The sequence below is a fragment of the Culex pipiens genome, chromosome 3 (genome assembly GCF_016801865.2).
Source record: "Culex pipiens pallens isolate TS chromosome 3, TS_CPP_V2, whole genome shotgun sequence".
Taxonomy (NCBI): domain Eukaryota; kingdom Metazoa; phylum Arthropoda; class Insecta; order Diptera; family Culicidae; genus Culex; species Culex pipiens.
This window is the reverse complement of record NC_068939.1, coordinates 14,980,032-15,006,088: the sequence shown is the minus strand read 5'-3', so window position 1 is coordinate 15,006,088 and position 26,057 is coordinate 14,980,032. Positions and strand designations below refer to the sequence as shown.

The 26,057-nt window shown below is 39.1% G+C and overlaps 1 protein-coding gene across 2 annotated transcripts in view; it reads left to right on the top strand.

Annotated features, from left to right (window-relative positions):
• LOC120424179 (oxysterol-binding protein-related protein 2) overlaps positions 1 to 26,057 on the top strand; it is a 65,668-nt gene that overhangs the window by 14,907 nt on the left and 24,704 nt on the right. For both annotated transcript variants that reach the window (XM_039588235.2, XM_039588234.2), the window contains exon 2: positions 6,499 to 6,766. In XM_039588235.2, coding sequence (XP_039444169.1) covers positions 6,702 to 6,766 — 65 coding nt within the window. In that variant the 5' untranslated portion in view covers positions 6,499 to 6,701. The remainder of the gene's footprint in view (positions 1 to 6,498; positions 6,767 to 26,057) is intronic.

Here is a 26,057-nt window from a genome sequence, read left to right as displayed (position 1 = left end):
TACCATCGCAGAGGTCTGTCAGGCTCCAACACAGAGGAGACTTTTTTCTGACTACCATCGCAGAGGTCTGTCAGGCTCCAACACAGAGGAGACTTTTTTCTGACTACCATCGCAGAGGTCTGTCAGGCTCCAACACAGAGGAGACTTTTTTTCTGACTACCATCGCAGAGGTCTGTCAGGCTCCAACACAGAGGAGACTTTTTTCTGACTACCATCGCAGAGGTTTGTCAGTCTCCAACACAGAAGAGACTTCGAAATTAACTATGACTAATCAATTATAACGGCAAAAACGTTGCTCAAATCAAATTTCAAAGCAAAACATTGATTGTCAATTTCTGCATAAATCTATGAAATTTTCATTAGAATTCTAAAACGATAGTTTTCAATTTCCACAGCATCAAGCAACAATCTAATATTGCATCAAATTCACAGTAAAAATTTATCGTCAATAATAACAACAATCAAATCTTCATTCAAATGAGAACTAAACATTTTTCATTAACCATAAAATTAATAATCAAATTTAGCATCAACTTCAAAACAAAACATTGGTCATCAATTACCATATAAACAATCAAATATTGCGTCAATTTTAAAACTCAAAGTTGCCCATCATAAAACCACAATCAAATATTGCATGAAATTTAAAACCGAAAAAAAAATACCGTTCTATAATAACAAAACTTAAATTCTGAAAACAAATCTTGGCCTTCGATTGCCACAACAAAAAGCAAATCTATCATCATATTCAAAATAATAACTGGTTTTCGATTACCACAATATCAATCAAACCTCGTATCTTACTCGAAACAAAATATTGGTTTTCATTTATCGCAAAAATAAGCAAATTTGTCATCTTATCATAACAAAACATTGGTCTTCAATTTCCTCATCAACAATCAAATCTTTCAATCAAAATTAAACCTGTAAATTTTGTAATTTGTGATTTTATTGGACTTTGCATCAAGTAATTGCCACAACAAGCATATCTTTCATTAAATTTAAAACAAAACTAACAAGAAGCAAATATTTATCTTATTCAAAAATAAACATTGGTCTTCAATTACCAAAATAACCAGCATCCAATCCAAAATAAAAAATAAAAATAATGATCATCAATAATAACAACAATCCATAACAATCAAATTTTGCATCAAATTCAAAACAAAACATTGGTCGTCAATTATAAACACAACAATAAAATTCAAACAACAAATTTGATTTCAATTACCAAAACAACAACTAAATTAAAAACAAATTATCTACCTTCAATTGCAAACTAATCCTCCATCAAATTCAAAACGAAATATTGATTTTCAATTTCCACAATCTTGTCAAATATTTTGTCAAATTATAAACAAAATATTGATTTTCATCAATCACAAAAATAAGAAAAAAAATAAAGTCTAATTCGTAACAAAACATTGGAGTTCAATTTCCACAACAACAATTAAACATTGCATCAAATTAAAAAAAAAAAACATTGGTCGTCAATCAAAACAACAACAATCAAATCTAAAGCAAAAATGTGATTGTACAAAAACAATCAAATTTCGAGCAAATTATTTGCCTTCAAATTCCACCATTAACTTAGAATAAAACATTGGTTTTCAATTATCACAACGAAAAGCCAAACTTACTACTTCAAAACAAAACATTCGTTCCCAATATCACAGCAACAAGCAAATCATTCATTAAATTCAAGACCGTCAATTATCGCAGATAGTTTTATGCCTTTTATCAATTTCAAATAACAAGTTCAAGCAAACATCTACCTGTTTCAAAACACAGGCAAAACAACAAAGCGAAACTTTGGACCTGCATCCTGGCAGGTAAACAAAACTGTTGGATTTCACAACACAACAATTCAAGCAAAACAAATGATCTTTCATGAATCAAAAGGTTCGACTTACCGGACTGTGCCATTGTCGTGATCGGGGACTTTCTTTTATAATAAAAACACCGATATTTTGCAATTAACAAACAACACGTCTTATTCCACAGAAATTAACCACAAAACTGATTTGACAATCTTCATTCTCTCTTTCGCCGGCCGCGCGCATCTCGTTGTTTTCTCGCTCGTTGTTCTCTCTCACAGCTCGCTAGCGCGCTCTCGCACTCAATCCACAATCAGCTAACAAGGCAATATTCATGAAGGTGCGCACTTTTTGTTGCGCTCTTAACTCTTATTTATGAATTATATCAATCTTATAATAAATACTCATTTAATAATTTATTACATATTCAATCCTGCAACCCATAATCCCTACACTATCAAGTCGACGTTATGTGTGTGGCCATGTTGTTAGCTCCTCCTAGCTGTTAATGTGAGGATGTCGACCTGTGTGTGTGTGTCTGTGGGTGTTTGTGTATCTGTAAGTGAGCTCATGTTTCCATAAGGATATGGTTTGTTTTTCCTTGATTTTATCTTTTGAACAGTGCAGAGATCTTGTATTTTGTATCTTGTAGCCTTTTACAAGAATTTTTTAGCTCAGGTAAGAAAAAGTTTACCCTGCTAGGTGAACTCGAAACCTAGCCTGCCGAATGGACTGGAAGGAAAATATTTGGACAACCTACCCTCCCTGTTTCGAAAGCAGAACCATGTTACGATGGCGCGCTGAGGTTTGCAGGCGACCGTCTATCGATTAATTGAATTATACATCCAAATTGGGCCTGAGGTCATCGTTACGGTGTCAGGTTGCTGTGGAATGTTGGTCGATGTGTATATTTAGGACTTTTTGAAGGGAGATAATTGGAAGAGCTAAAGGCATGTCCCAGTGATTAGATGAACGTGAGCCCATGTGTCTCCGTTACCAATAAATTGAGCAGTTTTATTTTAAAACCGTGATTTTAATCATTGTTTACAAAAAAAAAAAAATTCTTGCTGAATGAAAATTTTATACAAAATCAGAAAAAGAAAAGAATTTGCAATATCAATGTTTCTCAACAAGAAAAAAAAACCTTCCTCAATATTACAGAGCCTATACGGAAAATTGTGTCTAAAAATTGAACATCAGATTACTATTTAGCAGGGATCGAATAATCGCAAAAAAAATCATTTTCGTTTGCGAAGTTTCTTCACCCGTGAAAGAGAGAGGAGGCGAATGCAAAAGAAAATCGCTCCCGAACTTTTCGAATAAAATGGGGATGGCAACCCTATTCCGACCAAAGCAAACTGACAACAGTCGACATTAGCACGGTTGTCAAATAAGAGCCCACAACAAAAGCACTAGCTGTCAAATGGTAGCCCATAACAAATCATTGTTTGGGTTTTTGATTTTCAAATTTTCCGCAATTAAAACGATAAATTCCTGAAAAAAAAACACGTGAATTGTGTTGCTGATGGCGAATTCTATCATATTCTTGTAGATTCCATCCCAATATTGGCTGAAAATTCATATCGAAAAAAGTGATTTTTCTGTTTACCTTTTATTGCCTTTTTTCTTTTGGTCGACAAAACAGCCCAGTTAACTCAATCGGAATTCTGAAACGGAATTCAATTCGAATCGTTTACGTTTTCCGTTTCAAATGCAACAACCGATTCCGTGTACGTACCGGTTATTGCGTTTGAAACGGAATACGTAAAGGGACCATCCACAAACCACGTGGACACTTTAGGGGGGGGGGGGGGGGGGTATGGCGATTGTCCACGATCCATACAAAAAAGATTTTTTTTGTATGGGCAATTGTCCACGAAGGGGGGGGGGGGTAACAGATTCACAAAAAAGTGTCCACGTGGTTTATGGATGGTCCCAAACGATTCGAATTGAATTCCGTTTCAGAATTCCGATTGAGTTGACTGGGAGTTCGCCCGTACACTGAGAATCGGCATTATACATTTTCCAGTTTGCTTTTACACATTTGCATGGGACTTTTGAGTTCAACCAAGATAACACACTTCGTGTAACCATAGTAATATGTATAATACTGATTCCCAGTGTTTGTTTTCTGAACTTCCAAGATGGCGTCTTCTTCGCTACCCCCTAATATTGGCCGATGCACGAAGTGATTTGTTTACCTTTTCTTGGTACCCTCCGCAAACGTCAAACCATACAAAATTGCTGCCGGATCTTTTCCGGAAGAGATCCGGGAAAAGATCCGGCAGCAATGACGTTTGTTGAGGGTGCAGAAAAGTTTGGTTATGTTCTGCTTGCAAAAGACAATAGGCTCTCTGTTTGATATGCCTGATTCCAACGATATTTATAAGAAATCGAAGGTTGTCATGTAAATATTAAATTACACTTAAAAATGACCTTCAAAAATATGAGAAAAGTGCATTTTTTAAAATGAGCACAAGGCCAATGATTGTTTTCTATCAAGTAAAAATTCCCCCAAAAAATTAGGGGAGAAATTTTTTTTTGCTGAATAATAAAATTTTCATTTACAAACTTGTAGAATTGATTATTTACTGTTTAAAATTGATTATAACGATTATTTGTGCATTTTTATAATCTAATGATATTTTGCCATGTTTTGGTAGAAGCATAACCGTATAGAGCATTCTGTGATTCTTTTCCTTTAAACTTTGGAAACACTCTGTTGACGATTTTGTGCAGAATTGCAGAAATCTTCCTATTGAAAAATCACTAAATATTTATTTTCAACCCAGTTTTGGTCTCTAAACATGAGAAGAATAAAACATAAATTTTGAAAAAAAATTACAAAAACTTAAAATATTTTTGAAATTTTAGATTTTTTTTTGTAAGGCAGCAAGTAGTGAATAAAGCTAATTCTTCTCTAATAAATAATTTGGGTGCAACAATTGCTTTAAACTTATTTTTTTATTGAAAAGGCAATTTTAATCTTTTTTTATGCTGAATTGCTGGATCACATGACATTTTGCCCCCTTAAAAAAACTAAAAGTGAAAAGAAAAACTTCAAAAATAAATTTAGACCAAAGATTTACAACAAAATCAATACATTGTAAATTCAAAGCTATTAAATTTAATGTTCATGAATTCATGAACATTTGTTTCTCTTAAGTTTAAAGTCTGTTTATTATTATTTCAAAGCATCTATAATTTCTTTTTAATTCAAAATGAACAAAATAAACTTCTTACAGTTTATGAATAATCTATTTATTGAAGTAGATTTTTTCATTGAAAATTTCAGAAATACGTACTATTTTATTACTCCTTTTTTTATTTCTCCTTTTTTTGGATTCATTAATTTCAAGTTGTAGTTGTATTCAGTATAACGTAAACTTGAGAAAAAAATTGTACATTTAAGTTGCATATGAAATAAAAAAAATCTAAGCTGGAACATGATTTTTTGATGATTTAGGATTTCGATAAATCTTTTAAAAAATAATTCCAAGAAGATAATATTGTTCTGAACTTAAAACATTTTGGTTGTGTCAAAAGCATTTTTTAATTTCAATGTTTTGAGTAACTAATATTTTTCATGAACAAAAGTATAAAAATAAAAAATAAAGCAAAAATTACAATTTTTTATCATTTCAAAATATTTAAGAGAATCAACTATGGCTGTGTTTTTTTACTAATATTTCCAATGTTTCAAGTTAAAAAAAAATATGCAGTAATGTTTGTATTGTCCCAAACTATGCCTCTACGCATTTTTTTTTAACAATTTCAGTGATAATGGTGCCATTCTATAGCAGGAAATGTGAAATACATGCAAAAAATGAAAAAGTGACTGTTAAAAACATGATAAAATTAGAAAGGCAAAATATATTGATAGGAGGTGGTAGAATAGGCCAAATACTACCAAAAAATAAACATAAACAAACAAGATAAATGTTAATTAAACTACTAAAAATAAAACAAGAAAAACATAAAACAAGATAAGTAAAGTTTTTCGTAGAACAAAAGTTGTTTACAAAAATTGACCTCCTAAACACGGGAAAAACAAAAAAAAATAAAAAAAAATCAGGGTGGTAGAGGGTTAACGTAGCATTTTCAATCGAAATCGTGAATTAAATAACTCAGTTAGGAGTATCCTAGCAAGTTACTATCAAAAGTTCCGAAACATATGTTTTTATATATAGAAAATTGGCAAATAGGATATAAAAGACCCAATCTGCCTGCCAAACATATGGAACTTGCCCCTATTTTGAGTTTTCCAATAATGGGTACGCATGGTAGATTCTCCAAAAAACGCCGCATTTTCAACAACCTTCCGTTTTAGTATCGATTTCACCAAACCTGACCACGGAGCTCTTTCTCCCAGGTGAATCGTTCCAACTTTGACTGCCTTCGGATCCGACAAACAGTTAAGATAACCGCAAATGGGTGGTAAAAAAACGTTGGGGCCGTTTCGCGGAAAAGTTACGGGAGCCACGTCATGGTCCGATTCGTGGCAGAGGTCAAACCGCTAGAGAGAACAAACTGCAAATTGGCTGCCACGAAATTCGGTCGGATTTGATTCTTGAGGAAGTGTATGTGTGTGTTTGTGTAGCGTTGGTGTTTGCGTGTATGTGTTTGGTGTAATCTGACTTAATTTAGCACCTGGCAGGTTTTAATTGGCTTTGTGTTTCAGCAGTAACCACTAACGAAAAAAGGCAGCAGCAGCAGCCCCGCAACGCCCTTAAATTTACGACGAATTTGTTGCGCCAGCAGGAAAAGCTCCCTCTAATGGTAGTGTTGTAGTGGAACGTTAATTTTGGAAAAAAACAAAAATCCGCTTGATTAACAAAAAAAAAAAGAACATTTGAGTATACACACATTTTTTTGGGCTCGAATATGGCGGAAAGTGTGTCCTCCTCTTCCTCCTCTCATGAACATGACGGACAGAAAGACAATCTCAGGTAAATATTAAAAATAGAAAAGAAAAAAAAAACTCTCCCAGTAGTGAAGCGCTTTCGGCACCCCCTTGCTCCGAATTTCCCTGGTTTTTCCTTGCCCGAGAGACAACTCTACAACACGAACTAAACCGTGAGCAGAACAACCGAATGTGTATGTGTGTGTGTGCAACTACCAACTACTTACTATCTCACTCCTTCACTACACACTTAATGGTTAGGTTTTTAGTCGTTTAGAATACAAAACAACAAAATGCTTGAAAACAGACTGCACAAAATCACGTCTTTTCTTACCGGCTTGGAACAGTCGTTTGAGAATTGTAATTTGGAAAAACACATCTTTTTTGATTTTCGCAAACCGTACAGTGGGGGTAAATTGAGCATTGTTTGGTTGAACATATCTAGAGTTTTTTTGAATAGGTCCTATAAACATATAAATGACAATAGCTTATCGAACCTTTTCAAATAAAAAAGAACTCTATATATAAAATTAGCATTTTTCTTTATTTTTAATTTGGTCTGATATAACACCATCGCAGCCAGTTTCGAAACTCTCAGCATCTTACTTTTCACTGGTCAGGCCTACTGCTTCTCTAAACCACCACAAAGACGATTCTATAAAATGGGATGAATTGGAGTGTTTTTCGGTTATTGTATTTTATTCTATTCGCAAATCTTTGCTTAATATTTTAACCCTAGACTTGTAAGAAAGGCAAAAATATCGTGTATCAGCGTACAGCGGCAGTTTAGCACCTGAGGAATATTGAAAAATCTGAAATGCTCAAAACAAATCTGGATTTAAAAAAAATATTAGGAATAACTTAAAATTTCATTTTTCCAATTAAAATAAAATCAGAAAAAGTTCAACCAAGCAAAAGCCCAAAATTCCCCAACTTATCGGTTTGCCCCAACCAAATTTGTCTTCCCGAAACACATTTTCCGGAGTGAAAACTTTTCAATTTCGCACCGTACAGGTTTTGTTATTCGGGACTCCACCAAACTAACCCCCACCACCAGCAGCTGCTCTCCTCGATAAAATCTTACGAATCCTTCGAGCACTTCCCAAACTTGCACGAATGTATTACTCATTTTTGTGTTGTTGTATGTTGCTTCCCCCTCTTTGCATAATCTCACACTATTATACTGCGCTGTGCTGAACATTTGCCTGAGTATCTTCGTGTTTCTTTTGCTTTCGCTAAAATAAAACTTATTTTTAATCTTCTTAGAATTATCCTGCGGTTGTCCGGAGCTTGACACTCGACTGCAATGGCATTTTCCCCCTCACTTTGTGTTACTTCTTACTTTACGACGTCTCTGAGTAAGCAGCTACCGGAAGTGCCTTCGGTGTCCATTTCCAACCTCAACGCTGCCACTGTTGCTTGGTCACGCCATCTGGCGAGCGTCAGCCGTTTCGGATTTTCGGTTTGATCCGCGTGGCGTCCGACAGCCCGGGACTTGAGAGTACTTACACCGCGCCAACCAAAAGCACGCAATCACTTGGGGCTCTGATTAGGCCGCTGCACGTGACGTGTTTCGTGATTGCCTACCGTTGGGGGTAAAATGGGACTGACCAGCGCCATCTCGTTTTTCACCGTCGGAAGTCACTTCGTTTTTTTTGATTGGCCAGATTGCTGCGATGACGCATGGTTTCGTTCTGTTGAACTTGAAGTTTTAATTAGTGGGAAAAATACCAGTTGAATGCGCCCTGCAGGGATGGGGAAAATTAATCTTGCAACCGATATTGATGGTTTGTGGGGAGGGGGGAAAATTCCAATCACGCTTTTTATAGTTTTCACTTGATTGCAGAGCAGCCAAGCGAGTAAATAGTTGCGGGATGAAAAAGGCAATCAGTGGCTTCCGTGGTTATGTAATATTGAATTCCAGAAGGAAACTTGCAGCAAAGTTTGTAGAAAGTTTAAATTCTTGGATCGAGTATGAAGCGGGTTTAGGTTTCCCAATTGTTTCGGTCAAAATCAAATTAAATGGACTGTATTTTTACAAACTAATTTTTATTCAATTCAAAACGCGTCCGCGTTGCGCGAGTGTCAGTTCGTTCTTGTCCTTTTCGCCTTCCCTTCGTCGATCTAGTTCCGCTGCGATGCGGCAAGAAAAATTCAAGCCAGTCCTGTCACTACTCGCGGGGTAGGACAGTTAGCCACACCGTAACAAATCTTAAATCTAGTTTTCACGCAACATTCTCCCCCCGTTGAGCTGGGCTCAATCCTTCTCCTCCTCGTTGTCCTGGATCGGCAGAATTGCGATCTGCGTAGTCGGCCGACTGAACGTGGCACCGTTGCTTGTACGGATCGTCACAACTCGGACCACGCCGTCGCCTCCCGGATGAGTCTCGACGATTCTACCAAGCCGCCAGGTCTGTGGCGGCGTGTTGTCCTCCTTCAGCATAACCAGCATCCCGATCCTGATCATCGCCGGCGCCTTGTCCCACTTTCCTCGCTTCTGCAACTCCGTCACGTAGTCGCGGGACCAGCGACGCCAAAAATCTTGCTTCCTCTTCTGCACTATTTGGTACCTGGTCAGCGTGTTTTCTCGTACTCCTTCGTAGAGCGGCTCAGCCACCGCGGTGAGCTCTCGGCCAATGAGGAAATGTGCCGGGCTCAACGCTTGGTAGTCGCAGGGATCGTCGGATTGCTGGCACAAAGGGCGCGAGTTCAAAATCGCCTCAATTTGCACCAACAGTGTGTTCATCTCCTCGTACGTCAAGTAGGCCTCCTTCAACGTGCGGTTCAGGTGGTGCTTCACACTTTTCACTCCTGCTTCCCAGAGGCCACCCTGGTGCGGGGCCTTGGCGGGGTTGAACTTCCAGTCTATTCCGCGGACCTGGCAGAAGTCCGCAATCTTGCGCTCCAACAGCTGCGTCTTCAGCAGCTCGTGCAGCTCCTTCAGTTGGCGATCTCCTCCGACGAAGTTTGTGCCTCGGTCCGACCTCATCACGGACACGTTTCCTCGTCGTCCAACAAACCGATGCAGTGCGCCCAAAAAGGCCTCAGCCGAGAGCGACGTCACCAGTTCGAGGTGCAGTGCCTTCGTCGTCATGCATACAAACAGCGATGTATGCCTTCACAGGAGATCTCATTCGGCCCTGTTTCAGTAGAAGCGGTCCGGCGTAGTCCACGCCGGTTCTGGAGAAAGGTAGGGCTTCGGTTACTCGGCTGCTCGGCAGATCTCCCATGAACTGCGGCACGTCACTGGGCTTCACCCTGAAGCACTGCACACACCTTTTCAGCACCCGATAGATGGTTCGCTTCGCGTTGACTGGCCAGAAAGCACGTCTAATCACAGCCAACAGCCCGTTGCGACCAACGTGTAAGTTCTCCCGGTGCAGTGTGTTTATCAGGAGCTCGGTGAGGTGTTGCCTTTCCGGAAGAATCATGGGGTGCTTCTGGTCGCGAGGCAGATCGGAATGACGGATGCGTCCACCGACCCGCAGCACACGTTCTGTTTCGTCGTACATCGGGTTCAGGTTCCGGAGCTTGCCCTTCACCGGCTGGTTCTTGCGGATACAGCTTATTTCCTCTCCATACACTGCGTGCTGTACCACCTTCACCATCAGCAACTGCGCGTTCCGCAGCTCGCCAATCTTCAAGTAGGATCCTCGTCGCTCCTCCGGCTTGTGCCGGCAGTTGTACAGGAACCTCGTCACGTACCCAAAGATCCGTTGCAGCTTCCTGTAGTCACTGCAATCGTTGATAACGGCCAAGGGTGGATTCTCGTTCGTGTCGGTAGAGGCCGCTAGTACATGGATCTCTGGGTCGGGATCTCCAGGTTGATCGCCGTCAGGGTTTGCTTCGTCGGCAACCGGGTTCGGCGGCTGGACTGTGGCAACAGTTGTCCGCAGGAATTCTGGGCCATGCCACCACAGGTCGCACACGATGAGCTTCAGTGGGTACACACCGCGTGAGATCAAGTCAGCTGGGTTCAGTGCGGTTGGTATGTGCCTCCATTCAAACTTTTTGCTGAGTTTCAGAATCGCAGCAACCCGGTTGCGCACGAACACCGAAGTGTCAGGTTTCAAGCGCTTCAACCAGTCCAGAACAATCTGCGAGTCCGTCCAGAGCACAACGCGGCTGATGTCCAGTTCAACGGCGTCGAGAACCTTGACCACTTGCTCGACCATCAGCTTCGACGCGCAGAGCTCCAGTCGGGGAATGGTCAGATCTTCCGGCTCAGCGTCGTCCTTCGGTTGGTGGTTCAATTCCTTCAACGGTGCGACCCTGGACTTCGCACACAACAGCATCATCTCCGCAGTACCGTCTCGTTTCAGGCTCCGCAAGTACACAGAGCAGCCGTACCCCTTCATCGACGCGTCTGCGAAGCCGTGGAGTTCGTAGCTCGTCACGTCTGCTGCTGCAGCTACGGCGCGTGGAATCTTCAACTCGCTTATCTCGCACAGCTCAGACCGGAATCTCTCCCACATCTTTGCCACATCCTCCGGTACTGGGTCGTCCCAGTGGAACTTCTCCTTCCAGAGCTGCTGCATCACAAGTTTGGCGATCATCACAGCTGGTCCGAGGTACCCGAGCGGATCGAACAAACGGGCAATGTCGGACATGATCTGCCGCTTCGTCGGACGTTCCGTCGATTTCTTGAACGGCTTCACGCTGAACTTAAACACGTCACTCACCGGGTCCCAAAGCAGGCCGAGCGTTTTGACAACCTCGCCCTCGTCGTTCTTCTCGAAGTTCAGCGTCTTGGCCCGGTTTTCAACCGGAATCTCCTCCAGCAGCGCTGCATGGTTGGCGCACCACTTGTGCAGCTGGAACCCGCCTCTTGCCAGCATCTCGATCATGTCCTGCTGGAGCTGCTTTGCTTGGCCCAGGTCGTCTGCTCCGGCAAGCACGTCATCCACGTAGAAGTTGTTCAGTACGGCTGTGCTTGCTTCGGGAAAGTCATGCCGTTCGTCCAGCGCCAACTGATTCAACGCTCGTGTCGCCAAAAAGGGGGCCGCAGCCGTGCCGTAGGTGACCGTGGAAAGCTCTATCGTCCTCAATGGCTGCTGGCGATCATCTCTCCAGAGAATCTGCTGGTACTTCCGATCTTTTTCGTGCACCTCCACCTGCCGATACATTTTTGGCACATCGGCGGTGAAGACATATTTGTGGCACCGGAATCGCAGCACAATATCGAAGAGGGTGCGCTGCACTGTTGGGCCAGTCAGCATCACGTCGTTCAGCGACAAACCGGTGGAGCTCTTGGCCGACGCATCGAACACTACCCTGAGCTTCGTGGTTGCACTGTCGGGCTTCAGTACGCAGTGGTGGGGTAGATAGTTTGCGTCCGCCTTGGCGTCGTCGATCACTCGAGCGTGGCCGAGCGAGATGTACTCGTCGATGAACATCTTGTACTGCTGCTTCAGGTTTGCGTTCTTGTCCAATCGACGTTCCAGTGCGTAGAATCGTTTCGCGGCTTGTTCTCTCGACAGTCCCAGCTCGCCCACGTTGCTACGGAATGGCAACCGCACAACGTAACGTCCGGACTCGTTCCGGCTGTGAGTCTCCAGGAAATGCTTCTCACAGTCACTGCTCGTCTCCGAGGTCGTTGCAGGAAATTCCTGCTCGTCGACCGACCAGAATTGCCGCAGCAAACCAGCCAGTTCTGCTTCGGGTGTCGGCTTGGCCAGCGCCCGATACCAGCCATCCTAGGACGCTCTCCTGCAGAATGGGTAGTTCCGCAGACATCGTCATTTTGCCGCTCTGCAGCAACTCGAAGAACACTTCTGCCCCGATGAGCAAATCAATTCGGCCGGGTTCATAGAACCTTTCGTCGGCCAGCGCCAAATCCTTCGGAATCGGCCACCGCTCCACTTCGACCTTGTCCACGGGCAGCGGTCCAGTCACCTTCGGCATCACCAGATAGTTGAGGCAGAAGCTGTACGCCGTGCTGCGGGACTCGACCTTGGCCTCAACCTTGAACTTCACTACTGTCTCCATTCCGTTCACGCCAACGACCGGGACATTGGCCGGCATCTTCTTCAGGTTCAGCAGGTCCGCGAAGCTCTGCGACATGAAGTTGGCCATCGCGCCCGAGTCCAGTAGGGCTCGGCACTTGTGCTGCACTCCACATGCATCGACGACGTTGACAACCGCGGTTGCCAACAGAACTTGCTTTGGTGTTTCGTTGGTGTTGCAGTAGAGGGGGCAGTTCGTCGAGGTCGATCCATCCTTGCTAACAGTGGCGCTGCTAGCGTTCGTTCCGGCAGCCGAAGTTTCCGGCTTCTCGGGTTCTTTCTTGCTGTCGGGGTGCATCAGCGTGTGGTGTGCTCGCGAGCACTCCGAACACTTGTCCTTCTGCTTGCAGTCTGCCGTGCGGTGGCCCCGTTTCAAACAACGGAAACAGAGTCCAAACTGCTTCGCCTTGCCGTACCGCGCGTTCACGTTCAGCTTCAAAAATGCTTCGCACTTCTCCAGCAGGTGTTCAGCGTTGCACATCGCACAGCTTTCGTGCTTTCCAACCGTCGCCGTGTGGGCCTTCGTAGGTGGCGTCGATGTGCGGGGGTTCGAGTTCGTCACTTTGGTCTTCTGGGTAGGCTTCGCCCTTTCGCAGCGCTCCAGCACTGCCTGCTGGTTCCGCAAAACTTTCATCATCTTCTTGTACTCGGGGAGAGCACCACGCGCAACACTGGATTCCCAGATCTTCCGTGTCGCCATGTCAAGCTTCGAAGCGGTCAAGTTAGTGATGATGGCCTCCGAAAGTTTGTCCATCTTTAGGTTGTGGTACTCCAAGGAGTTCACACTCTTCTCGACGTCATCCAGCAGGTTCTTCAGCTGGACAAACGAATCACTCATCATTGCCTTGACGCCCAGCAGCCTCGAGACGGTGTCGTTGACCAACGCAGGTAGGTTCTCAAATTGTTCCTGGAGAGAGACCCAGGCTTGAGCGTAGTCATTGTCCCGGATTATCTGCTGGTCAATAGCTCCCTGAGCCTTTCCGATCAGCGCCTTGTCGAGGTAGTGAAGCTTCGTAGCCGCCGAATCCGCCGTGCACTTCTCGGCGATGTCGCAGAACATCTGCTTGAACCGGAACCAGTTTTCATAGCGCCCGTCGAAGGTTGGGAGCGCTGACTGCTGCAACACGAGGGTTGGAGGGAACGACACGGGGACACTAGTGGAACTGTCGCCATGTTGACATTTCACGACCGGTTTGATAGCTTTCTCTGCAGCGACCTGCGCCGCCGCGGCAAGGGCTGCCTTTTCGTCGTCCTCGTAAGCTTGCAGCATCTCGCAGAGAGCAATACGAGTGAACTCGTACAGCTCTTCAAAATCGATGAACTTCGGTTCAAACTCGTCCTTCTTCGTGGGGTCGGCCAGGTAAATTTTGTTCTGGAATGAGTTGAATTCTTCGTAGGCAGCATCCGTCGTTTTCAGGTACAGCTTTAACGCGTGTACGCTGAACTTCTTGTGGTCCTGCTCAGCGGTCAGGACCGCCCGCTGAATCCGCGTCACCTTCGCCTTGGTTTTCTCGCAGCAGCTAGCGAGCGCCGCGACGGTCTCCGCCATCGCGATACGCGTCTTCTCTGCTCTTCGTGCTTCAAGCTGTTCACGCACCGACAGAACCGGCGTAGTCACTCGGAGCACTGGTGATCCTGGGCTTTTTCCACAGGGCGTAAAAAACAAGCACTTTTTTGCCCCAGACCTCAGTTGCATACCCTTTTTCACTTTTCTTTCTCTTTCAGTTTAGTTTTTCAAAGCACTTTTTTCTTCTTCTTTCGACTCTCCGCCGAATCACACTTCTCGCTCAGTTTGTGGACTCTCACGTCTTCTTCTTTCACTCACTTCTTCGGCCGATCAAATCCTTGCCGCAGAACCGCTCTTCAGCGCAGGTTCAGCGGGCATCAATCACCTTGAAACGGCCGTCACTTCCCCGTTGCGTCCACAATCAACGTGTCAACAACCCTCCCAACAATCAATTGGCCACAGGCCTCGCGGGAGTCCACAATCTGAGCTACGCGCGGAATTCCACGCGGCACCGGATGAATCCGTCTCGCCGCCCACAATTTCACCGAAATTCCGTCCCCGGCGTAACAATCCGGATCTTCACTCGCGGTTCGATATCAGGTTCGAAGTGACCAAATGTTTCGGTCAAAATCAAATTAAATGGACTGTATTTTTACAAACTAATTTTTATTCAATTCAAAACGCGTCCGCATTGCGCGAGTGTCAGTTCGTTCTTGTCCTTTTCGCCTTCCCTTCGTCGATCTAGTTCCGTTGCGATGCGGCAAGAAAAATTCAAGCCAGTCCTGTCACTACTCGCGGGGTAGGACAGTTAGCCACACCGTAACAAATCTTAAATCTAGTTTTCACGCAACACCAATCAAAGGGTCTTATTTAAGTTAAAAAAAAATTGAATATTGGATGAGTGATTGACACTGCTTAAAGGCGTCCATCATTTTTCCACTTGAATAAAGATCCCCTTCATCGACGTCGACTGTCTGATTATGTTTATCCAAAATGTGTTGCGGTCCGTAATTGAAAGCTTGATAACGTGATCCGCATAAGCGATTATTCGATTCTGCGGCGTGTCAAAATCAATTAACAGGGATCGTTATGAAAAGTGGAAAATGTTCTTGGCACTTCCACTTGTTGAAGATGGATCAATCAATTTTGATGAGCCTGAGGTATCTTTTTCTTTCAGATATCATTCATCAAGCTCAATTGCATTTGAAATGAAAAATTAAGTCAAGATCTGAAATTTCCCAGCTAATTTTGAGTTTGAGTTTCCAAAATTTTGAGCACGTGTCAAACCTCAAAGCAGGTTTTCCCGTGAATCCCCGACCAGAATGTATAATCAAAATAATTCCAACTACTGCCACGTGGACGACGACGAAAAGGACCAACAGCAAAAAAAAAGGTGGACCCAAAACGTGAAACTTTGTGGAAATGTCCAGACACGTTCCTAGCATGGCTGCCAAACAAAAAAAAACATGCCCCTCAACAACATATACCTTGGTGTGTTTAGGGCATATAGTTTTGCCTCAGCTGTTCGAGGACTGTGTCCGTGTCCGTGAGGTGTATATTAGTACGATGAAGCCAATTTTCGGCGGCGCAATCTCATTTGCATAATTTTTGCTCATCATCTTCTACTTGCGGCGGCGACCTCAGGTCTTGGAATGCGACACAAAAACACAGTTTTTTTAATTTTTATATTTAAAATTTAGTAATATTAAATGTTTTATTGTTTACACAATTTAAAAGTTTTCAAAATATTTGTACCAGCCTAATATTTTTTAATGTTACAAATTACACATTCTTCACAAACTTGTTATCATCATAAGTTTCTCTACACAGGTCTACATAAGATTGGAATTTAGATATATAAAAAATCATTATATTGAGAAAGAATTCTCTGATCAAACTATACCCCCTCCCATTTTTTTGTAATATTTTTGAAAATCTTTGAAAAAACTCGATAGAAATTCCAAAAATCAATTTCGGTTTCAATATTGAATTTGCCATTCTTGAGTTTTTTTTAAAGGTCCAATTAACATTTTTGTTTTTGTTTTTGTGTGTTTTGACTCGCCTTTGGCAATTTCAAAAAAATCCAAAAAGCAAAAAAAAATCAGGTCTTTTTTTTAAAAAAAAACTAATAATTTAAAAGTTATAATTAAGGTTACCAACTGTACGGATTTTTTCCTTATTGTACGGATGTTCGACCCTTCGTATGATACGGATTTGTACGGAATTAAAAATAAAATAATAAAAAACCAAAAGCTATCTAAAGCATGTTAAAATCTGTGAAATTTTGAAAAAAAAAACTTTAGGGAAAAACACTAAATATTTTTCGTAAAAGCAAACTTGCAATTTCGTAAACTTTTAAACGTTTCAAAAAATTGGAGGAACAAAAATAGTGGGGTGAATATGGGTCGAAAAACGATACACCTCTCGTGATTTCTTAATAACAAAAACAATTTAAATAACATCAAAAATCGTTTAACGTAGAATTGTTCTTAGATAGTTAACTAACATTTTCCGAATATATGGTGGAATTCCATGAACTCTACCTTAAATGCCAATCGTTCGAAAATTTTCCATTTATATGTTTATTCATGTAATTTTGCCCGCTGAGTCTGAATCTGCCCTCAGAATTGAGCCAAAGTGTCAAAAAATCAATTTTTGGTCATATTTTGGGTTTAAATGATAATTTTACATAAAAACCAGATATTTAAGTTTTAAATTTACATCTTTTCTACATTAAAATGGCTGTAACTTTTGACCCTTAGGTCCAAATTAAGCTCTTAAAGTGCCTCGAATATCACTTTTCTCTAAAACTTAACCCTGAATTGCCTCATTAAAAAAACTGATTTTTGAAGGTTTGCTCAGATACTTTCTATAAATCGTGTCGTAGAAGACGTAGATTACGAGATAAAATTTTGGTGTCTTCGACAAAGTTGCTTGGATTGGCAAGCCCAAAAACTTTTTAGAAGACAAAAAAAATCAAAAAAAATATTCCTTAAAAGTTAGATTTTCAAAATCACCCTAATATTGAACCACCCTTATTTAAAAAAAAAAATCTAAAGTTGCCCCTTTCCCTTTGCAACAACTCTTCTGAAGACACCAAAGCTCCAAAACTTCACCATTTTTCGGAAAATCCATTTTCCACCTAATTTTGCGATCTGGACCACTGTGCAATGTCTTCCCCATTGACTATATTTGATTCAGCCAATTACGGTTTATTTTGAGAATGTTTTTAAAACGTGCAGTTCATAAGCACTCTGATAGCAAAGTAATTATTTAATTATTTGTAAAATATGAAACAGTTTTATATTTTCATGCCCCACATTTCAAAATTAAACAATTCCTTAGCAGTTTTTGCATGGGTTCATATTGACAAAGTGCACGGATTTTTGCTCAGCATGAGTTGGTAGCCTTATAAGTTATAACCAGTTTTTTGCCATTATCAAAAAAAAATCTATTTTAAATTTTATAAATAGCATCCATTCTTGTCTATCTCTGAAGTGCAAATTTTCAAACAGCTGATAAAATTCCCAACAGTTCTTTTTGTTGGTCCAACCTTTGGTTTTTGAGATATGGATTTTCAAAAAAAGAAAGTTGGAAATATGTGTTATGTCTAAACGCTACCCAAGTTGACCTTTTTTTCAATCGACGATATTTTTAGTTTATTTCGACCCTGAAAATCAGATCAATAGTTTCCAAGATATCATCGATTAAATAATGAGGGCTCATCATTTGAAAGCATCCAAAATTGATTATTGGAAATTTTGGAGTGTTTTTTAATAAACCTTCTCAAAATTACTTTTTTAAATTTAAAAAATGACCGAATTAATGACATCCTTAATGCACCTTAATTTTCACTTAAACATACAAAAAAGAAAAATATGAATAAGGTTAAGGTTGTCAAAATCAAGCTTTTGTAACGAAAAGCGAACAAAGTGTGAATTATATTCTGCGTTCTCAATTTTCTTGAAAATCCTACCAATAATTTACAATTTTGTTTAACATACGAAATCGATCAGAAAATCCCTTCGGCAGTTAGGAATTTGGAACGTTTTTTAAAGTACTTTTGTATAGACCGCAACATAGTTTTTATTAAGTCTTGTATAATTATTCTAAATTGCTTTTTTGGACATACAGAATCTAATTCATCTAAACAAAAAACAATTAAAAGTTGATTTGCGTATTTTTGTATAGGGGTCGGGACAATTTTTTCTAAATTCGTGTGAGTTGGCAGAGAATTACCCATTTTTTTGCTTGTTGATGTAGTGAGTTTCACTTTTTTGCAACATTCTTGTGTACATATTTTTCTCAAATGAAGAGGAAAAAACCTGAAGCAACAGGACGTCAAGCAAAATATTCACATCGCGTAGTGGCAGTTCGTGTTGTTGTTGCTATTTATGCTAGAAAGCTCAGCTCAGCGGAAAACGAAATCCGACTCTGTCATCGTCGCAACTACAACGGTGCTAAGCCAAATCCCGGCAGAGGGCCCTCTCATCCGGCAAGGCATTTCCGCGCGTCGTTTCGCGCCGCCACACCATAAGGTCGGTCATTCGCCTAAAGTCAATCCCCTTATCAGTGGGGTTCGCTCGCACTGAGAGTATAAGTCGCAAGAAATCCTAATCCGGTGCAAAAGTTGTTGAACACACTGTTTCAACTTGTATTTCCGCCTCCGGGGGGAAATTTTCCGCTTTAGCGAAGGTGACAAAGTTACTTGGGAGTTGGAAAAAAACGAGCAAGAAAACAAGATAAATTCACACCAAGGCTCTCGAGGCGAAAATTGGAAGAACTGCCACCGAGACAGATGGATAGACAAGTGCCAAAATGGATCCCTCATCCCTTCGGTAGACTTCTTGGTAATGGGAACATCGAGTTACTACGGAGTCTGATTTAATCACGGTTTATTTGGGGCCACGTTTGGGGAAAAGCCACATCTAAAGACGCTGTGGAGTATAAGGATTGATAGGAGACGGTTTCCGTCCATGGATTCGAGGGACGACCTAGCTATTATATTATACGCAGCTTTGAAAGGATGGGTATGCTGAGCTCTATGGAATGAAGAGTTGTGTCTACGTGGGATGAGCTTTTGTGTGGAAATACTGTCCTTAATTAACAATTCATGGAAACTATTTAATTTATGCCGGTGGAACCAGTAGTTCCTGGGTCTACATCCGTTAGTAATGAATATTTAGGGCTTTGTCTAACTGCTTACATCCCGGTTTGCTGCCGGTCAGTACGCTTACGGCCATTAGGTTTCAATATGAAATGAGAAATTACTTCGTCATTCAACGATTAACATCAGTTTTGAACTAAAACAAATTTACAATTCCGAGATACTGCGATCGGGAGATAAGATTTTTGTAACACATAATGTTGAAGATTTCACTAAGATTCATTCAAAATCATCATTATGTTGTATAATGGTAAAGTGTCTTTAATAAAACTAATAATAATAATCATTATGTTGTTTCTAAACAAGATATGACCAAGAAAAAATATTTTGACAATTTGGATCAATTCTTAGAGCACATTTGGCTTCAGCGGGAAAAATTACACGGAAAAAAACATAGAATTGGACAATTTTTCAATTTCGTTAGGGAGATCCCATAGAAATGTGTATGGGAATGAAAATTGACCATTTTCAAATGAAGTCCCCTGATATTTTTCAGCGTTTGTATTGTTAGATCCCCCACTGAAGGCAATGTGGTGCAAACAACTTAACTTGCGCTTTTTCGAGAATTTTGGTTTCAAAATTGTATCGTTTTCACTCTAAAATGGTTGGAACTTTTGACCCTTAAGTCCAACTTATTTTTGGAAAACAAAAAGGCTGTTTTTTAAAAGCTCTAACAGTGCTCATAACATCACATTTCTTTTAAACTTAACCCTAAATTGCTAAGTTTAACAAACTGACTTTTCAGGATTTGCTATATTGATAAAATTAGTCGTAGTAGTCGTATATTGTGGGATACAATTTTGATGTTTTAGACAAATTTGGTTGGACTAGCATGCACAACAACTTTTCTACAAGACAAAAAAAAACAAAAGATATTCTTGAAAAGTTAGATTTCCTAAAACACCCTAATCGTGAACCAACCTAATTTTCAACCAAGCCAAAAGTTACTATGAAGGAGTGTTCTTTTATTACGTAACGAAGTTGGGGGGAATGTGTATGAAAATTTTGTTACGAGTGGGGGGGAGGGAGGGGGTCGAAAAATCTAAATTTTTGCGTTAGGTAATAAAAGAACTCTTCTTAAGTTCCATTTGCAAAAACTCATTGAGGACACCGTATCTCCAAAACGGAGGTGACAAAAACCTTGAACAATATATGCAACGATCTAAATCGTGAAATAAAAAATGGATTTTTTCCGTGTACACATCATAACTTACAACTTTGCCGAACGTACTAAATTGATTATAAAAACCCTGCTCAATAGTGCGTTCATCCCAGGATTTCTAGGGAAAGAATTCTCGGAAATTTTTCCCGAATCTTTAGTCAGTGCAAATTTATATCTTTTTCAATGGTTTGGTAATATATTTATGTAAAAAATATAGTTTTCTGATTTAAATTAAATTTTCCTATTTAATAATTATTTCCAAGAACAAATGTTATCAATTGTGACAGCGAATGAACACAAATTTCTTACCCATTTGGAAATCGATGTAGTATTTTGGTTAATCTGTGTTGTTCTATCCGAAACCAATCAAAAATATTCAAATATTGTTCAGTAACAAGGCTAAAACAGCTGTCCCAATTCACCCCAGGTGACGGTACACCAATATTCAAATTTAATGCAGTAAAATAAACTTTCTCAATTTGCCCCAATTTGCAGTAGTGACTTTAAATGAGTTGAGATATTGTTTGAAAAATATTTGTTAATCATAACATCAAATTCTTTAGTTAGTTAACCATAGTTTAGAAAATGTTGATGAAAATCATTATTTTAAATTTCTCAAATTGTCATGATTTTCTCAATGAACATGATTTTGGATCGAAAATCTGAATGCATTTTCGGATTTTCTGGACAATTTTCCACTAGGAGAAGGTTAAATAAGTTTGTAAATAATAAATGATATGTATTTTTGTAACACAATTTAAAAAAATCTCCAGATTTATAGGCAATTTCTTGACAATTTCAGTTGAACAAATTTCATGACAAATGTGATCAATACCGCCGCCGGCCACGACCAGTGGTAAGACACGGGGAAGTGGATACTTGAGTGATGGGACCGCTAAATCGACTGCGTCTCCGACAAAATATCACATAAGGGTTAGTAAGATGGATATGAGGTCAGGATTTACTGTGATAGGTGATGCGACCATAAGCAATTTGTTTATCTTTGTTGCTGTTGAAATTTAAAAAAAATTTAGGCAGCCGGCTGCGGAAAGATACATAATTGATTATTTAGAAACTTTTTTAATCGAACGCGTGCCAACCGAGCAGTAGTGCTATGGGCTGGACTTATCAGTATATTTTTACTGTTTATACGATAACACGAGTAAATATGGAAAATAGTAAATAAAATACGATTTACTCTTCATAAAATGGATAGTTTGATGAGTTAATACTAAAACTGCCAGTTGGAATAAATTATTACAATCAACAAATTTGAACGAAAAGAAAAAAGGAAACCGCGTGGACGCAATATGCAATATAAATCGATAATTTAATAAACAAAACTAGTTTTAACTAATTTCAGGCAAAATTTCGACTTTTTTAGCAGTTTTACCTAAAATGTATATGTATTTTGTTAAAATGCTTATAAACTTGGTCAACTAATTATAAACATTGTTTTTTTTTTCTTAAAAACTAAATCAGCTTCTTTAGTGGTGGTACATTTAAACTGAGAATTTTTAATGTAACTTTTGTTCTAAACACTATAGATTTTTTTTTTTAAATAGTGCATGGACTTTGTGTAGCCTACCCCAGTACATGTTTTAAAAATAATAATCTTGAGAAAAACATTACCTGCGGGAAAATATTCCAAAAACAAATTGAAATCCTATCAAAGTCACCCCGGTTTACGGTATATAAAAGTTTACGTTGAGTTCGTATTATTTGGCTTTTTCCGTGTTTTTTAATTTTTTTTCTTTGACCTGATAAAAAGTTGTAAATAAACGCACAAATTACAAATTACAAAATTACTTTATCAAATACATTTTTGAAGCATTTCTAGTCCAAAAAATTGAAAAAAGTCATTTATTTTAAAGAAATTTATTTGATATGAATCATCTTTATCCAATAATTGTGGTTGATTTAAAATCCAAAGCATCTATCTAAAATTGCAATTCCTGATCAGATTTAAGCATATATTATCGTTAGATAATGGTAATCAACTCATTATAAGCTTTAAAACAAATAATCAAATAAACAAATTTTCACAAATGTATTGAAAAATGTTTTTTAATACTATTGAACAAATAGTATTAAAAAACATCAAAATATTTTTCTCGTTTGCCAGGAATTTCAAAACCTTGAAAATAAACCGCCTTACCTCTTAATTTACGGGTTTTCAAATTTTCCAAATTTTCCAAACCAAACATGCAAAATGGCTTATTTGGACATAAGGAGCCAATGGGTAGACTTTCATAAAAATAAAAAATAAAAACACAATGTCATTTGCAAAAACGTATAGAATTGATCAAGCTTGAATTTTTCTCACTTGAAAATAAGGTACGTTATGCTGCTTGATGTAAACGAATTGGTTTTAAATTGAAGTTTTGCCAGCCTTTTCTTTGCATGATTTCTTTAAAATTAACATTGAAAATTGCAAAAGTTTTAATTAAGTATACTTCCATTAAACACATTGGAACTTTCATTCTAGCTCAAATTTCCCAAAATTCCAGAATAGAATCTAGTTATATTTTATGTTCTTTGGTTTCATAACCTGTTACTCTGCTGAATATATGTCCCCAGTGTTGGTTTTAATAAAAAGGGGGAATATTTATCCAAACCAAATGGAAACATATACAGTTCGTTCCATTAGTATTTCAAATATTTGCTCAATCAGTTCCAACTGCATGGAAAGCAAACACCTCACCCAGCTATGGGAATATAATTGTAATGAGTTTGCTTCGTTCTTGCATAAAATTTCAAGGTTGAATTCCCGTTCCGGTACAGCTCAATTAGCATATTATTTTAATGGTTATCTCGAAATTTATTCCCGTTCAAAACTCGTTCGTTTTTTGTGGGGTGGGTGGGGAGGATAGCATCAGATGGCAATGAAAACTCTTCGAAATTAAATATGGATTAAATGTTCGTTCGCATCCCCCCACCTCAAAGTTCGCACCGAGATTCACGCAGATCGATTTTGAGGGCAGGTTTTTCCTTTCTCGACCATTTTGCGACACACGGTGAAAAGCTGTTTCAATACAGCAGCAGTGGGTTGTTTCCAAATTTCCGACACATTTTTTTCCTGCAGCGGCACGCCGTAAAATATGTGCCCAAGTGGATTGCGATTCCGCCGTTTTGTGGGACTTGTTGAGGGGGCCTCAATTCATTCATTATTCATTGCCGTTTTCGGGGTGCTTTTTTTTCTCGAGGTGGAAAAACGCGAACGATGATTGTCGCCTCGAAATCGTTTAGTCAATAATCAGCTCGGCAAAATTTGGCAAACGAACATGTCGCTGACGACGAGTGAGTGTGTCGAATGCTTGCAAAATTGGCATGGGGAAATGTTGTGAATTGAAAATTGAAAATTGGAAAGTTGGCAACCGGTTGGGAATTGCTGCGAGGACGAGGACGAACGAAGTGCCACGTTCTTTTGCAACTGTGCAGAAATAACATAATGTGTTCGTAAACTTTGTAAAGTGCAATACGTGATCGGTAAATCACTTTTTATGCTGTTTTTGACCTCCAGTGGCATGGACTTCTGTTGACAAATCTATCATATAAAAACTATCGTAAAACGGGAGGATATTGACAAGATTTAATTTTTCAGGTGTTATTCATCCGATTAGACTTGTCTCCCGATTTATATTTTTAAACAAGAACTGGCGTAGGCAATTTGTTTAAATGTGTTTTAATGCGTCTTAAAAATATTTTGTTGAAAATTGTAATTTTTAATCCGGGATTTCTTTAATAATCACGGTATATCTTCCTTTTTCAATAAATTTCTATATAGGTAATTGATCCTTGTGATCCCAAGTAACATTTTAGGCTTTATCAAAGCTGTCACAACCGCTAGAAAACCTATCAGCCAAAACCAACATTGAAACCCCTTAGTCGTAACAAACTCCCCAGAACCTTGATAAACCCCACTTAAAACCCAAAAGGACCTCCGCAGAAGGTTGTTACGGCCTATTTATAAAACCTACATAGGAGTTCAAGGCTTTACAACTGAATCCTAACAACATCCTCAAAGCCTTGATAAACCTTTGTTAAAACCTTTCAGGAGTTATGGAAAAATGACATTTCATACGTCTTCAAACGTCTTATGCCAAATAGGTTTTATTTTGGCAAAAATAAGTCTTCGTCTTGCCAAATGAAATTATGGAGATGGTTGTCAAAAAGGGCAATGGTAAATAATAGATATTAGAGCTAATCCAAATAATTTGAAAGCTTATTTCTCACAATTGATGGCTCAAATTCAGCTGCGGTTGAAATTTTATTGATAAATGTAGGGGAGATAGAGCCAAAAAATTCAACTCGCTTCATCAAAAATCAATATTTTGTAATCATAGTGTTTAATGTTAAAAAATATTTAATTGCAATTCATTGAAAAAAATGTTCAAAATATTTTTAAACATCTATCGCTATATAAATCATACCAGAAATTCAGCATAAATGTGTGTTTTCATCAAATTTAAATCAAATTTTTCAGTTTTCTATTTTTTCAACCAAGATGGCGGTCAATCATATTCAATCAGAGCACGCGTCTAGCGCCATATTTATGCACTGCTATTTGGCCGCGATAAATGCTCTTTAAGGAGCTTATGGTTTTAAGTGAGCTTTTTACATGCCTAATGGCACTTGACAGCTACAACACCCTAGGTTTTAACAAAGCATGCGATAAAACCATTTGGCATGGCATTGCCATCTGGTTTTCAAGCCTCTATTAAAACTTTCATAAAACCTTATTGAAAGCCAGTCGGCTTTTATTTAAACCCGGTGTTATGTCCGAGGCATAAAATTCTGTTAGAACCTATTAATTAGCTCTTGCTTGTTGGTTGCGGTGAATGCCCAAATAAAACTATTAGGCAATCAAGATGCTACAATAAACCCTTAATAAAACTTGGTGGTGGCTAGTTGGTTTAAAAATGTTACTTGGGATAATTTACTTAATAAGCTCATAAGCAATTTTCTACGAAATCGGCCGATTTCGACTATTTTTATTTCTTTTTTTGAAAATCAGTTAACTTTTGAAGAAATTTTCTGATCGATTTGATGATGTTTTCGGCAAAGTTGATGAAGCTATTCTGAAAAAAATGATACACGGAAAAAAAATGATTTTTAAATTCAATTTTTTTTTGCAAAGAATCAATTTCCCTAAATATTATTTTTTATTTTTTATTTTTTTATGTGTTTAATTAGACAAAAAACCGTAATTTTTTAGCCATATAAAAATTTGTAAAAAAAATGCCGCAGAGTTATGATAAAAAAAAAATGTTAGTAAAATAAATGTTACTTCAGTTTTTCATGTAATATTGAATTTTCAATCGAAATGTACTTTACAATTTTTTTTGATAAAGTGCACTGTTTTCAATGTTTAATTTTAACTGAAAAAATCCCGTTTCTCGATTTTTTTAAGTTTTTGTTTTCCCTAGTTTTTGTTTAAAACATTAAAAAACTTAAAAAAAACCTTCTTTTAAATAGTTATTTTGGTAAATAAAA